The sequence below is a fragment of the Camelus ferus genome, chromosome 12, assembly GCF_009834535.1.
Source record: "Camelus ferus isolate YT-003-E chromosome 12, BCGSAC_Cfer_1.0, whole genome shotgun sequence".
Classification (NCBI taxonomy): Eukaryota; Metazoa; Chordata; class Mammalia; order Artiodactyla; family Camelidae; genus Camelus; species Camelus ferus.
In genome coordinates, this window is record NC_045707.1 from 22,748,773 (window position 1) to 22,764,622 (window position 15,850).

At 59.6% G+C, this 15,850-nt stretch overlaps 1 protein-coding gene across 1 annotated transcript in view; it reads left to right on the forward strand.

The window, feature by feature from the left end:
• Positions 1 to 15,850, forward strand: part of LRP1 (LDL receptor related protein 1) — a 77,004-nt gene that overhangs the window by 37,888 nt on the left and 23,266 nt on the right. The window contains 22 exon segments of the mRNA XM_032493155.1: positions 1,535 to 1,717; positions 2,112 to 2,312; positions 3,441 to 3,686; positions 3,898 to 4,095; positions 5,255 to 5,459; positions 5,639 to 5,803; positions 6,359 to 6,603; positions 6,815 to 6,946; positions 7,231 to 7,458; positions 7,720 to 7,894; positions 7,989 to 8,083; positions 8,310 to 8,459; positions 8,554 to 8,694; positions 9,015 to 9,149; positions 10,657 to 10,788; positions 11,016 to 11,150; positions 11,331 to 11,460; positions 11,585 to 11,711; positions 12,056 to 12,207; positions 12,300 to 12,424; positions 12,722 to 13,099; positions 14,483 to 14,672. Of these exon segments, the coding sequence (XP_032349046.1) occupies positions 1,535 to 1,717; positions 2,112 to 2,312; positions 3,441 to 3,686; positions 3,898 to 4,095; positions 5,255 to 5,459; positions 5,639 to 5,803; positions 6,359 to 6,603; positions 6,815 to 6,946; positions 7,231 to 7,458; positions 7,720 to 7,894; positions 7,989 to 8,083; positions 8,310 to 8,459; positions 8,554 to 8,694; positions 9,015 to 9,149; positions 10,657 to 10,788; positions 11,016 to 11,150; positions 11,331 to 11,460; positions 11,585 to 11,711; positions 12,056 to 12,207; positions 12,300 to 12,424; positions 12,722 to 13,099; positions 14,483 to 14,672 (3,868 nt within the window).

The window sequence follows — 15,850 nt, forward strand, 5'->3', positions numbered from 1 at the left end:
GAGCGCTCTGGGTGCTGGGCGACCTTGGACAAGCTGCTTCCTCTGAGCCTTAGCTTCCTTCTCTGTGGAGTGAGAGGGGGCGTGTGGGGGCCTGGCACATGGGAGCAGGGATGTCATGGTTGGTAGCGACTGTTAACTATAGCTGTGAGCCAGAACAGCCTGGCACCACTCAAGAGGAGGTAGGATTTGAACTGGGCCCTGATGAGGGATTGGGCTGTGGGTAAAAGGACAAGGAGGGTCTTCAGACAGGGTGGGGGTGGAGCCTGGAGAACCCAGCAGTAAGACTTAGAGGGTAAAACTGAGCACTCCTGCAGGGCCCAGTGGGGCTGGCCAGGGCCCCTTAGGCTGGAGGGGCCTGCAGGTAATGAGGCTATGCCCAGAGGGGGCAGGTTACAGCGGCAGCGAGAGCAGGCCCAGCCCTGGGGACCATGGAAGGATCTCAGAGCTGGACGGTGACAAGATGTAGGAAATCCTTTCGGAAGTCAATCCTGGAAGAGGATTAGATTGGAACGAGGTTCAGCAGCCCTGAGGAAGGAAAATCAGCTGAGAGGCTACTGCTGAAATCCAGGCACAAATGAGAGCATGGACTGTGTTCACGGCGGGGCAGTGACGAAGCGAGGCCTGTGCACAGTCACCTGTGCCTGCCAGATACTCCTTCTGCTCCTTCCCCAGCCTCCTGCGTCAGATCTCAACACAGCAGCCAGAGCCATCCTGTCAGATCGCTCCCCAGCCCCGCCCTCAGTGCTCCCTGTGTGCTCAGAGTCAAAGCCAAGACCCGCCCCACGCCTGCAGATCCCCTGCCTCTCTGACCTGCATTCCTGCCACTCATCTCCTTCTTCACTCTGCTCCAGCTGTGCAGCTTTAAATATGCCCTGGGCATTTTTCAAATATGCCCTGCCTACTGCTATCTCAGAGACTGCACTAGCTGGTCCCTCTTCCCGGAATGCGCCTCCAGGTTAATCTCACAGCCCACGTCATTCAGGCGTCTGCTCAAACTTCTCTTGCTTAAGGGCCTTCCCTGACTGTCTTATCAAAAGTAGCATCTCATCCTCTGTGGCCTTGACCCGGCTTTGTTTGTGGCTTTGATAACTACCTGCAGTTCCACTCTGGGTTCGTGTGTCATGTCTTTGCTACTTCTCTTCCCGCCTAGAACTGCAGCTCCATGAGGATGAGGAATTGGTCTTGTTCATGCTGGCGCTTGGAACAGTGCCTAGCACGCCAGAGGTGCTCAAGAAGTGTTTGTGGAGTGAATGAGGTGTGGGGCGTTTGAGCCTTGGCCCAGTGAATTGTTTATCCAACCCAGCTCTCGTGTGTGAAATAGGGAGATTAGACAAGATTCATTTCTGGAGTCCTACAGGGTGTAATAGCCCTGAGTTAGTGCTTTTGAGGAGTGTCAGCAGGACTCAGAGAAGTCTCTCTCCTTGCTTCAGCTCGTAGCACCGGGCAGGTATCGCAGCAGAGGGTTGGGAAGGTAGAGGTGTGGATGGCTGACACGGAGCCCCTAACGCCCTGCCCTCCACCTGCCCCCCTGCAGCCACAAGGCCTCCTGGCGGCTGCCACAGTGACGAGTTCCAGTGCCGGCTGGATGGTCTGTGCATCCCCCTGCGGTGGCGCTGTGACGGGGACACTGACTGCATGGACTCCAGCGATGAGAAGAGCTGTGAGGGAGTGACCCACGTCTGTGACCCCAATGTCAAGTTTGGCTGCAAGGACTCTGGTAAAAAGGACGATTGAAAGGAAACAACATGGACAGGAGACCATATTGAGGGTGGGGCAGTGGCCAGGGAGATGGCACAGTGCTGTGGGGCATGGGGTGGGGACGTTGCGAGGCAAAAGGCTCGCAGAAGCTTGGGCCTGATGCACAGGGGCAGGTATGTAGGGGCCAGGCCTGCACTAAGGGCCCTGGGAACCAAAACCCTCACCGGAGTTGAATCTCAGCACCTCCTACAGATTCCTGCCTTCTTTATTGCCTGTGTAAATTTGACAGAAAAATCCTCAAGGTTCCTAGTGGTCCCCAGGGCATTGCAGTCATGACCCGATCAAAGAAGCCCACTGGGTCTGGAAGGAAGGGCACAGAGAGCCTGACCCCTGGTGTTGTACCCATCCCTCAGCTCGGTGCATCAGCAAAGCGTGGGTGTGTGACGGCGACAGCGACTGCGAGGACAACTCAGACGAGGAGAACTGTGAGTCCCTGGCCTGCAGGCCACCCTCGCACCCCTGCGCCAACAACACCTCGGTCTGCCTGCCCCCCGACAAGCTGTGTGATGGCAACGATGACTGTGGAGACGGCTCGGATGAGGGAGAGCTCTGCGGTGAGGCCCGGGCTGGGAGGGGCCTAGCCGAGACGCGGGCAGGGCGGCTGGGCACGGGGCCTGGGCAGGGCAGGGCACTGGAGCAGGACGGGCCCTGTGGGGAGAGGTCTGAGACTGGGAAAGGGCAGCTCTGGCTGCTGGGCAGGTAGTACCCAGAGCAACTGCCATCAACCCATGTCGATTTAGGACTCATCTTGGCAAGAGACTCGGCTCAGCGTGTCTGAGCATTGAACCCATAAGCAGCCCTGTGGGGCAGATACTAGTGTCCCCTCCATCCTAAACATGAGAAAACTGAGGCACAGAGAGGTTAAATAACTGGCCCAAGGTCACACAGCTGGCGGAGCACTGTGGAGACAGTGCAGTGCAGCCCCTCCCTGCAGGCACAGCCCCCTCACCCACAGTCGTACCCCAGAGCAGTGTGGAGCCGGTGTTCGAGATGAAAGCACAGGGCTGAGGGCTGATGTGGTCAGGGCAGGCTCCCCAGCCTGCAGCGTGAGTGAGGAGGTGGGGGGAGGAGGCTCTGCCCTCAGGATCAAAAGAATGGGGTTGGGGGGCCACATGGTGTGACTCAGGGCTGGGGAGCAGAGCAGAGCAGCCTTATCTCTCCCAAGCTAGGCAGAACGCTGGGCTCCTTGGAGGAGAGGAGTGGGAGACAAGGACCAGCCCCGAGAACTGCTGACGTGTCCTCAGTCTGGGCTGGCAGGCCCCAGGGTGTGTCAGACGACCCTGGGCAGGACATTCCGTACCACATCCCACCCCATTATCACCCGCACATCAGGAGAAATTGAGATTCAGCCCTCCCAGAGAGAGGCAAAAAGCTGGGGTCCCCACAGTGGGCTCAAAAAGGGACAGGGATATAAGGCCAGAGAGAGGCGCAGCCAGTGATGCAGCAGTGCTCCTTGGGGAAAGAGAGGACTGGTCCCAGGTGGTGGGTGCCGGGGCCCCAGCCCTCGTCCCGAGGGAGCCTGGGAAGGAGTGAGACAGAGGAATGGAAAAGAAGGATGCCCTGGGCAGGGTGCCAGGGTTCTGTCTCAGGCACTCGGGACTTGGGGCCCAGCCAGGCCGTGGTCCTGCCTCCTTCCAGATCCTGCCCCTGATCCTGTCCCCTGCCCCTGCCCCCCCCCCCAGACCAGTGCTCCCTGAATAACGGTGGCTGCAGCCACAACTGCTCGGTGGCACCTGGAGAGGGCATCGTATGCTCATGCCCTCTGGGCATGGAGCTGGGGCCTGACAACCACACCTGCCAGATCCAGAGCTACTGTGCCAAGCACCTCAAGTGCAGCCAGAAGTGCGACCAGAACAAGTTTAGCGTGAAGTGCTCCTGCTACGAGGGCTGGGTGCTGGAGCCGGACGGCGAGAGCTGCCGCAGCCTGGGTGAGGCTCAGGGGGCGGTGGCTGGGCAGCGGGCAGGCAGGCCAGGGCAGGCCCCTGAGCTGCAGTGGGCCGGGCTTGGGCGGCGAAATGCCAGAGGCCGAGGTTTCCATCCAGGCCCGGTGCCAGGGCCCACAGAGACCCTGCCTGCTCCTGGACGGGGCGGCTCGGGGCAACAGGCCCCCTGTGACCCCCCTATCACACCTCTCCCCAGACCCTTTCAAGCCATTTATCATCTTCTCCAACCGCCATGAGATCCGGCGCATTGACCTTCACAAAGGGGACTATAGCGTCCTGGTACCCGGCCTGCGCAACACCATCGCCCTGGACTTCCACCTCAGCCAGAGCGCCCTCTACTGGACTGACGTGGTGGAGGACAAGATCTACCGCGGGAAGCTGCTGGACAACGGAGGTGACTGCTGCCCACCCGCCCACAGGGGCTGACGCGGGGTGGAGTGCACCCACCTGCCAGACCGCACGTGGGTGCTCAGAACCACGGGGCCAGATGCAGGCTGCCCGGAGCAGTGGCCCTTAGCTCCCCTGTCCCCCATACTCTTGTAAATTGGGTTAGATTTTGCTGTTGGTCTCAGCGCCTGACGCCCCATAATTATCGTCGGCAGAGCTGCCAGCCTGATAATTAACAAAATGATCAGCCTTTCTTTGGAGTGGCCAGAATTGCAGGCTTGCAAGAAAAAAGCCATTTAGGGGGTGGGGTACCTGAACTCTGCCTTCTGTCCCAAGGTAGCCTGACCCATCACAGACTTACTACAGTAATAGCATTCGTTCCTGAGTGCCTGCCCCACACACTGGTCCCTGTGGAGACAGCAAGGAGCAAAACTGACCCAAATACCTCCCCTCATGGAGCTTCCGAGCCAGTGGGAACATCAGATATAAACACAGCAAATGAGTACACGGACTGAGAGCGGGCAGTGGTGTGGATAAAGCGGAAGGGGGTGAGGTGGGGAGGGAGAGCGGGGGAGACATTTAAATGGTCTGGATGGTCCAGGAAGGCCCCCTGAGAAGCTGACATCTGAGCAAAGACTTGAAAGAAGCACATCTTACTAGAGGAGCTGGTATTGCCTGTAACAGAGAAAACCTGGAACCATCTCAAATGCCCAACAACAAGGGGATGGCTAAGTGACGACGTTCACACAATGTAACAGTTTCTAAAATAATGAGGTCCGTACATATTTATGACCATAGGAAAATCTCCACTGCCGTTTGTGGAGTGACTTCTAAAAAGTTCTATCTGCCTCATATTGCATCTAGGTCTGTCCCGCAAAGTCTCCACCCTCAGCCCTGACCTCCTCCCAGGGATTAGCCCTTCAGAGAGTTGCAAGCAGAAAATAGTTGCCACTTCCCCTTCTCCAGGGTTCTGGAAGCCAGGCTTCTACCTGACCTCTTGGTGCAGGGGGCCTATGTGAGGAAAGTGGGGGTTCTAGGAATGCCAGCTGAATCTGGGGCACCAGAGATATTGGCAGAGGTGTCCAGGTTGAGGGTGGGTCATCCAGGGATATCATGAGTTCACCCACTCCAGGTGATTCTAACCTCCCATGACCTCTCTTCTGCAGCCCTGACCAGTTTCGAGGTGGTGATTCAGTACGGCCTGGCCACACCCGAGGGCCTGGCTGTAGACTGGATTGCAGGCAACATCTACTGGGTGGAGAGTAACCTGGACCAGATTGAGGTGGCCAAGCTGGATGGGACCCTTCGGACCACCCTGCTGGCCGGTGACATTGAGCACCCAAGGGCGATTGCACTGGATCCCCGAGATGGGTGAGCACCCTGCCCAGCCCTATTCTGGCCCCATGGTCCCCCGAAGCCTTGTTCAGCCAGGCCAGGCACATCTGTCTCCTTAATGTTATTTGCCCGCTCTGCCCTTCACCAAGAATTCTACTGTAGCCCCTCCCCCGGGCCCCAATCTTGGCCCTCCTGACCCCCTCCCCACTCCCCAGGATCCTGTTTTGGACAGACTGGGATGCCAGCCTACCCCGCATCGAGGCAGCCTCCATGAGTGGGGCCGGGCGCCGCACCATCCACCGGGAGACGGGCTCCGGGGGCTGGCCCAATGGGCTCACTGTGGACTACCTGGAGAAGCGCATCCTCTGGATTGATGCCAGGTCAGCGATCGGCACTGCCCCGGGGGCCTCCATCCTCCCTCCCCTGCCCCTCAGGGACAGGGTGGGGCCAGGGTCCCAGGCCCTGGCAGCCATGAGGGTGGGGACAAGGCCCAGGGGAGCTGGAGCCAGAACCACGGAAGGGCTGTGCCCAGGAAGAGGACGAGTGAGGGGAGAGGCCGAGCTGGGGAAGCAGTGCTGATAGAAGGTGGGGGCAGGGCTGCCTTTTGCACAGGAGTGCCCAGGCTGAGGGCTCAGGCACACATCTGTGTGCTCTTCTCGGGGCTGTCTGCCCAGAGGAAGGGGAGACGTTTTCCAGCTGATGTTCCCAAAGGGGGTGCCTTTTTCTAACCTTCACCACAGCCCTGTGTGCTAACAGCTGCCCTGAGGAGAAGTGAGATGAAAGACTCAGGGTATGGGAATTGGAGTCAGAGCTGGGGGGGGTCTCACTCCAGGGGGTGCTGTGGGCCAGGGCCTGGAAGGTGGGGGCCCTGGGCTACGTGCCCTGAGGGCTGAGGTCCCTGCCAGCTCCTCACCCTGCCCCGACCACACTCTCAGGTCAGACGCCATTTACTCAGCCCGTTACGACGGCTCCGGTCACATGGAGGTGCTTCGGGGACACGAGTTCCTGTCGCACCCGTTTGCAGTGACACTGTACGGCGGCGAGGTGTACTGGACGGACTGGCGGACAAATACGCTGGCCAAGGCCAACAAGTGGACCGGCCACAACGTCACCGTGGTACAGAGGACCAATACCCAGCCCTTCGACCTGCAGGTGTACCACCCCTCCCGGCAGCCCACGGGTAAGGGGCCAGAAGGGAGCCAGCAGCCTCTGTGGAAGCCTTCGGGAGAGGAGGGGGTCTGCACTGGGACGGCAGGGCTGGGCCAGCCTGCTGACAGAGGAGGGTCTGGCAGCAGGTGATGCTGGAGCAGGAAGGGGTGAAGAGGGAGTGGGCCAGGTGCACAAGGCCAGGTACCACTGGACCACCTTGCTTTTCCTCCCCCTACCCCCAGCTCCCAACCCCTGTGAGGCCAATGGGGGCCGGGGCCCCTGCTCCCACCTGTGTCTCATCAACTACAACAGGACCGTGTCCTGCGCCTGCCCGCACCTCATGAAGCTCCGCAAGGACAACACCACCTGCTATGGTAGGAGCAGCCCCGCTCCTCAGAGCTGGGGCCAAGCCGAGGCTGAGGGGGAGAGCCAGGCCCCCGAGCCCCAGGCTGTAAGTGCAGGCAGACAGCCCCAGCTGGGAGGGGCCTGGCGGGAGAGGCCCCAGAGGCGGCCTGCGTATGAAGAGGCTGGCTCCCCAGCAGGGGGCGGCCTCCCTGATGGCCAAGGGCCCGCAGCGAACAGAAGGAACCAGGAGAATCCGGGGGGTGGGAAGCGCGCAGGCAGGGGCTGCCCTCAGTGACTTGCCCCGTGCCCACAGAGTTTAAGAAGTTCCTGCTGTACGCACGTCAGATGGAGATCCGGGGTGTGGACCTGGACGCCCCCTACTACAACTACATCATCTCCTTCACGGTGCCCGACATCGATAACGTCACGGTGCTGGACTACGACGCCCGCGAGCAGCGCGTTTACTGGTCGGACGTGCGGACACAGGCGATCAAGCGGGCCTTCATCAACGGCACGGGCGTGGAGACCGTCGTCTCTGCAGGTTCTGCCCTGGCGCTGGACCCCTGTCCACCCCTGGGCATGGGAGCCCCCCACCCAGCCCTTGCTCTCCGCCCTGGTCCCAGCCCCCACCCCCAGGTCCCCTTGGTCCTGACACTCCTTCTCCAAATCCTTTTCCCTCTCAGTGCTCCAGTCCTGGCTTCCTGATCCCTGTTCCCCCGGAAACCAGGTCGGCCCCCTCCCCTCGAGCCTCCTGACCTATGTCCTGCAAACACTCAGGCACGACTCCCCACTCTGCTCCTAGACTTGCCAAATGCCCACGGGCTGGCTGTCGACTGGGTGTCCCGAAACCTGTTCTGGACAAGCTATGACACCAACAAGAAGCAGATCAACGTGGCCCGGTTGGATGGCTCCTTCAAGAATGCGGTGGTGCAGGGCTTGGAGCAGCCGCACGGCCTGGTTGTCCACCCCCTGCGCGGGTCGGTCCAGGGCCCAGGGTTGGGGGGTGTGGGGTATGGGGTGGGGAGGAAGAGGACTCTGACGTTCCCCCCACCCCCCCCCCGGCACCCCCAGGAAGCTCTACTGGACCGATGGGGACAACATCAGCATGGCTAACATGGACGGCAGCAACCGCACCCTGCTCTTCAGTGGCCAGAGGGGCCCTGTGGGTACGAGCTCGCCCTGCTGCCTTGCTGCCCTCCCCTAGCTCCTCGGCCAGGAGGTGGTCTCAGGGCCCCCCAGTTGCCCCTCCGTCTCCCCGAGCCCCCAGCTTCGTGCTTGTTCTCACCCCCCCCCATACCGCACACCCTTCACACACACTCTGTGCCCATCCCCGGGGGTGAGAGCCCCAGCCCTGGTGCCAGGCTCTCTGGCAGTAACACTCCCCTCTTCCAGGCCTGGCTATCGACTTCCCTGAAAGCAAACTCTACTGGATCAGCTCCAGGAACCACACCATCAACCGCTGCAACCTGGATGGGAGCGGGCTGGAGGTCATTGACACCATGCGGAGCCAGCTGGGCAAGGCCACTGCCCTGGCCATCATGGGTGAGAGCAGGGGCAGGAGCAGAGCAGGTGGGGAGACAGGGCTGGCCTGGGGGTGGGGCCTTCCCCAGGGTCTCATCCCCTCCTGCTGCCCCAGGGGACAAGCTGTGGTGGGCAGATCAGGTGTCAGAGAAGATGGGCACGTGCAACAAGGCTGATGGCTCGGGGTCTGTGGTCCTGCGGAACAGCACCACCCTAGTGATGCACATGAAGGTCTATGATGAGAGCATCCAGCTGGGTAAGGCGGGGCGAGGGACGGGGGCAGTGGGATGGGGGTCAGAAAGGACAGGACTGTGGCCAGGAGGAGCTGCAGGAACCCCCGGGCACATGAGCAAATGGGAGTGAAAACGGGTTGGCTCTGTCACCACCCAAGGGGCTCCTCTTTTGCAAGGGCCAGGGGCCCTGCAGGACAGAAGACCTAAGAGCTGGGTTGGGTGGTGACCCCCACAAGGTCCAGGGTAAAGGAGTGACCATCCTGTCCCTGAGCAGCACAAGTCTGACACTGAGGTCCTGAGGAGGGTCTCTAACCCTTTCTCTCTGCCTTCCACCCGCCTCCAGACCACGAGGGCACCAACCCCTGTAGCGTCAACAATGGCGACTGCTCCCAGCTCTGCCTGCCCACGTCGGAGTCCACCCGCTCCTGCATGTGCACAGCCGGCTACAGCCTCCGGAGTGGCCAGCAAGCCTGCGAGGGTCAGTGCCCCACCTCTCCTCCCCACCTGTCCCTGGTCCCCAACCCCGACCCATCCTTCTCTGCGGCCCACCTTCCTCTTCACCTGGGCAATAGGACTGCATTCATCGTGTATTAAGTGCCTTTCAGGTTAGATGCTGGGTGCCACTGGGGAAGCCAGGGGGCGGAAGTCCCTGTCCCTGTGCTCTGCAGCCTCAACCAGAAGGGGAGGCTAACATGGAGTAGCTCTGGTTTTCAGTAAGATTTTACAGAAACAGATGTCAGAGGGGGCACCAGGGCCAGCTTCATGCAGGAGGTATGCTGTGAGCTGGGTTTTGTAGGGCACATAGGATTTGAGTGTGTGGTATGAAGGAAAAGGGACGATATGCCAGGCAAGAGGTCAAGCAATAGGAGGGTGTGTGCAGGGCCCTGAGGTGCCAACCCGAGTGGCGGGCAGCGTGCTGGGAAGTCATGGGGGAGGCTGTGGGGGAGGGCGGGGTTCCCACAGGTGCTCAACCAGGAGCGGCAGAAGGCGGTGTTTGGGGCAGATTCACCTGGCGGCAGAGAGCCGGCTGAGTGGAGGAGGGAGAAACCAAGGCAGTTAGACCAGTCAGGAGGCTCTTAGCGTAGCTAATCCCAGTACTGGGAGATGCGGCCTAGGCTGGGGTTTAGCAGCTGCGCTGAAGAGAAGGGATGAAACTCAGACATTTCACAAGAACTTGATGACTGATTTACGAGCTTGCCCCAGGACAGCATTTCCCAAAGTGCACTCCTGGGAACATCCCTCTTTGATGTGGTAGATGTTACAGAAAGAAACACTGGGTTGAACAAAGTTTAAGTGGTTTTTTGCTGCGGAAATTCTCAGAGCCTTGAATATGTTCATCTGCACTGAGAATTTTTCAAGGGAAGATTCTAGTGTTTGGGGTCTCCCCCATACTCACTCAACTCAGGGAGCCTGAGCAACCAGGGCCCATTTGGGGATTCGTTTGGGGACTTGCTGTCTGAAGGGATAAAGGCAAGGGAGGGTTCTGGGGTGCACGGAGAGTGGGCCCTCATAAGAAATGGGAAAGTGGGAAGGGGACTGGCTCAGGAGTGAGGTGTTGGAGACAAGGCTGTGGCACAGACCAGAAGGGTGAGGACAAAGAGGTAGCTAAGGTGGAAATCTAGACTTGGGCGTCATTCAGTGCTTTTGTCTTGTCTGAGCCTCCCCAGGTTCTTTCTAAGGCCTTTGGGGATGCCGGGTTGGGTGGAGTGAGGCTGGACTGGAGGGCAGAGGGTGGAGAGAAAGCTGGGTCTCTGCTGCCCTCTCGTGGTGGCTGGGGGTATCGCAGGTGGAGAGCTGTGCGCTCCTGTTCCCACCTGCAGCCAGGTGACCTCCCTGCCCAGGCCCCAGGCTGGGGTGTGTGTGTGGGTTGTTGGGGGGGGGGGGTATGACGGCTGGGAGGAGACATCAGGAGGGTTGGAAGGTGACAGAAGCCAAGCTTAAGAGGTGTCCGCAAGGCCCGTGCTGAAAGTGTCCCTGTGTTTCAGGTGTGGGCTCCTTTCTCCTGTACTCTGTGCACGAGGGAATCCGGGGAATCCCCTTGGATCCCAATGACAAGTCAGACGCCTTGGTCCCAGTGTCAGGGACCTCCCTGGCTGTCGGCATCGACTTCCACGCTGGTGAGCCATTTGGTGGCAGGAGGAAGTGGGACATGACCTTCAGGGTGGTTTGCTCTGGGAGTCCAGTGGGAAGCTGCCTGACCACAGCTGCTCCTTCCCTGCTATCTCCCCTTCCAAGCCCCTGGATCCCCCAGCTCTCGGTCGCCTCTATCCTGACCCCCTTGTGCTTTTGACCCCCTCCCCACCCTCTCTCTGTCTTATCCCCATGTTGGCTTTGCCACCTCCAGAAAATGACACCATTTACTGGGTGGACATGGGCCTAAGCACCATCAGCCGGGCTAAGCGAGACCAGACGTGGCGCGAGGATGTGGTGACCAATGGCATTGGCCGTGTGGAGGGCATCGCAGTGGACTGGATCGCAGGTGAGCTGTGGGAGGGCTGCAGAGCTGCAGGTGAGGCAGGCAGAGGGCTGGGGAAGTGGGGTCTGAGGAAAAAGGGTAGGCAGGAATGGCTGGGGAGAGGCAAGGGCGTGGGGGGGCTGGGAAGGAATCAGGTACACACCTGTCCACCTGAGCCCCCAACCCCCCCTACTCCTTCTTCAGGCAACATCTACTGGACAGACCAGGGCTTTGACGTCATCGAGGTCGCCCGGCTCAATGGCTCTTTCCGCTATGTGGTCATCTCCCAGGGTCTGGACAAACCCCGGGCTATCACTGTTCACCCAGAGAAGGGGTAAGGAGCTGGACAGGCTGGCCAATCCCCACTCCTGGCTCTGGTCTGGCCCGGTCCCTCGGCCACAGGCCCCCTGTCCTCCATGTTCTGGGGACCGACCCCCTCTTCCGACTCCACCCCACAGGTACTTGTTCTGGACTGAATGGGGCCAGTATCCACGTATTGAGAGGTCTCGGCTCGATGGCACCGAGCGCGTGGTGCTGGTTAACGTCAGCATCAGCTGGCCCAACGGCATCTCGGTGGACTATCAGGTTTGGACACAGTCTCTCAGCCCTGGGTCTGATGGGGTGGACCCTGTGCTGTGGACAGATGCTCCCTTACCCTGTTCCCCATTGAATCTCTCTATCATGAGGCTCTGTTGGGGGGTAGCATGGACTCAGGGAGTCATGGGGTCTCCTGGCCAAGCCCCCCGCAGAGTAGGGCTCCTGCCACCCCAGAGGTGACAGGGGTCACTCAGAAGTGGGGACTGCAGGGATGCCTAGAGGTCAGCAGGTCAGAGGGCAGGAGGATGTGGAGGAAGGAAGGGAAAGACGCGAGAGGCAGGAGTGAGTGGGACGTGGGGGCTGGAGGTGAGGTGGGCGCCTCTGGCCCACAGGATGGGAAGTTGTACTGGTGCGATGCCCGGACGGACAAGATCGAGCGGATCGACCTGGAGACGGGCGAGGACCGCGAGGTGGTTCTGTCCAGCAACAACATGGACATGTTCTCAGTGTCCGTCTTTGAGGAGTTCATCTACTGGAGTGACAGGTGGGCCTTCTCCCCCGGCCTTCTCTTGGGTCGTCTGTTCCCTCCCTGCTGGCCCCGACTGACGTCCTACTCATGGCCCTTCCCTCCCCAAGGACTCACGCCAACGGCTCCATCAAGCGTGGGAGCAAGGACAACGCCACAGACTCTGTGCCCCTGCGGACAGGCATCGGCGTGCAGCTCAAAGACATCAAAGTCTTCAACCGAGACCGGCAGAAAGGTGAGGCTGCGGCTCTGGGCTGGGCAGGAGAGGCCAGAGGGCACCGCCTTGGGGGGCCAGAGTGAGAGGGGCTGGGAGACAAGTTAGACCCGCTTCCAGCATCCCAGAGACCCTGGGGTGGCGAAGAGAGACTGGGGAGTTGAGCACAGGGGCCTGGAGGGTAGTCTGAACTGAGGGCACCAAGGCAGAGCTGGGCACCAACCAGAGCTTCCACCTCAGCGGAGATGACAGAGGCACCAAGGCAGGCCCTGCCCTCTGTAACCTCCGCCTTCCCCTGTGCCCCAACTCCTACCCCAGGCACCAACGTGTGTGCGGTGGCCAACGGCGGGTGCCAGCAGCTGTGCCTGTACCGGGGCGGCGGGCAGCGGGCCTGCGCCTGCGCCCACGGGATGCTGGCTGAAGACGGGGCGTCGTGCCGCGAGTACGCGGGCTACCTGCTCTACTCCGAGCGCACCATCCTCAAAAGCATCCACCTGTCCGATGAGCGCAACCTTAACGCGCCGGTGCAGCCCTTCGAGGACCCCGAGCACATGAAGAACGTCATCGCTCTGGCCTTCGATTACCGCGCAGGCACCTCCCCGGGCACCCCCAACCGCATCTTCTTCAGCGACATCCACTTTGGGAACATCCAGCAGATCAATGACGATGGCTCGGGCAGGACCACCATTGTGGAGAGTGAGCCCAGACTCCTGTTCTTCCCAGGGAGCTGTGGGGAGAGGGGAGGAGGGGGCGGTCAGCACAGACTCAGGGCAGAGAAGCTGCAGGCACCAGCCAGCCCAGTCCTGCCCCAGATCTGAGTCCCACTTGCCTCGGCGACCCTGACAAGCGGCCGGCGAATCACACTACACCCACTGTAGTTCCTTGACAGTTTCTCCTCCCTGGAGTCAGAGCTGGCCCCCTCTAGCGCTTGTTCTGCCCACGGGCTGCACAGAACAAGCGAAGCTTCCTCTGTGTCTGGTGCTCCCAGCGCAGTCTGCACAGACAGGGCGGGCTCAACCCCAGACACAGGACGTCAGCCACTTGGGCAAGTTTTCTGTGCTCTCCAAGCCTCAGATTTCTCGTCTGTATAAAGGGACAGGATCACCTGCCACAGTGGGTGGGAAGGTTGGCTCAGACCAGGATGCATCTTGTGCTCCGTGGAAGGTGGTGGCTGTGAGAGCTGTCATCCTGGGACAGCCTTTCAGCTCTTTGAAAACTGCTATTTTGTGCCACCAGTTTTCTCTTCTCTGGTCTGGATGCCCCTGGGTCCTTTGCCTCGTTCATTTGTTCATGTATTCATTGCTTCTGTCCATTAAGAACTGCCAGGCATGGAACTAGGTGCTGGGTACACAGTGGTGATAAAAACAGACCTGTCCTTCAACCTCCTTGGCCATTTTCTGCTCCACAGAGTCCAGTCCACATGTCTGTCTAAAAATGTAGGGTCCAAAGCTAAACTTGATATTCTGTAATCGTGGTTTGATCAGGAGAGACCAGCAGAAGTGTCCTTCAGGCTATTGTTCAGGCTACAATACTTCTATTAATGCTGGCTTCTGGCAGCCACATCACCAGACAGCTTGAAGCCACCGAAACCTCTGAGTCTTTAAACTACTGCTCGGCTGCATCTCTCTCATCGTGTACTTAGTTCTTTAACCAGAGTTTAAAATGTCTACAGAACAACCCAGTTCAGGGTCTTTTTAGGTAGGAAACTCCCCAGTACAGCCCACGTGGGATCTGATTTACTGAAATCCAGTTTGCACCCAACTTGGCAGAACTCTAGCTCCAGGGAAGTGTGACCACAGCATAAGGCCAAGTCTACCCAGCGGTGGGGAGACACAGGAAGAAGGATTGGGGGATTGACCATGGATCATTTGGGTGGGATATAGGGGGTACAGGAAGGGTTGGGGGCATGGAGAGCTGCACCCCCCCCCCACATGCTTCCCAGATCCCACACTTCCCGTCCAGCTCCACGTATGCCAGGGGGGTGGGTGCCCCAGGCCATGCCCTTATTTCCTGCCCAGGTTGCCCCTTTGCTCTGCTCTCTGGCCCCATCCTGACCCATCACTGCTTCTCTCCTCGCAGACGTGGGCTCCGTGGAAGGCCTGGCCTATCACCGTGGCTGGGACACTCTCTACTGGACAAGCTATACAACTTCCACCATCACTCGCCACACAGTGGACCAGACCCGCCCAGGGGCCTTCGAGCGTGAGACAGTCATCACCATGTCTGGAGACGACCACCCACGGGCTTTTGTGCTGGACGAGTGCCAGAAGTGAGCTGTAGGCCCAGGGCATGGGGAGGGGTGGGCCACAGGCCGGCAGAAACTGCCCCTGGGCAGAGCCAGGCAGGGGATGCAGGAACAAAAAAGGCTGACACTAACCTGAGTTCAGCCACTTCCTTGCTGTGTGACCTTGGAGCATTTGCATGACCTCTCTGAGCTTCAGTTTCCTCATCTGTAATAGGAGGACAATAACATTTCAGGTGCCTTATCAAGGGGAGGATGAGGGGGCTGTGGAGGATACACTGGCTTGGTAATTAATTGATTTATTCATCAGAGAACTGTGTTCAAGGCACATAATAGGTTCTCTACGTCTGGGATTCCAAGATTTAGGCAGATTGTTCACTGAATATCTGTTGTGTGGAAGCCTTGAACTGGGTGCATTTAAGCCACCTAGCTGGGAAGAGAAATCACTGGTGGGAAACACTGATGTTGGCAAGGCTGGATGCGATGACCAAGAGGCATCATGGGGGTGGTAGACTGGCACAAGGCCTGGAAGGAAAGGCCAGGGAAGGGCAGCCCAGATAGGGCAGAGCTTCGAGCAAGATCTAGAGGAGGGAGGGCTCCAAGCAGGGAAGGATGTGAGGGGCCTGCCCCACACCCAGCCCAATCACGGGGCTCCCATGGGTGGGGCAGGCCTGAGGACGCCCAGGAGACTGGGCTCAGGGTTGCAAAGGGAGAATTTGGGAGGAAACCACCCTGGGGTGGTGCACACCCCCGGCCTCCAGCCGCTCTGCTCTCCTGCACGGGCAGCCCCCTGACTCAACTAGTGGGCCTCTAGCGAACCCCCCACCCTTACCTTAGCGCTCCTGGCCCACACGCCAGCAAAATGTTTTCTCTTGGATTCAGCAGCGCTTGGAATGTTTTCCCAAAGCTTTACTAGGAAACTAAGGGACAAACAAAACCCAAAAGCAGCTACTTAGAAACAGAGAGTGCTCTGAACCCGGATTCCTTACCCTGAGGTAACTAATGTGCGGCCCCAGCCTGGCCCGCCTGACCAGCTTGAGGGCCCTCCACTCCCTTCCTGCCTCAGTGCCGCCTCAGTCCCGCCCCACATGTACACAGCTTATGACAGAGATCCTGTCTTCCCGCCGTGACCCTCAGTGACTTCAGCTGCCTAGTGCTGGCCTCAGGGCGTGACCTTCGTGGGCCTGGAGCCTCTATGGAGGGGC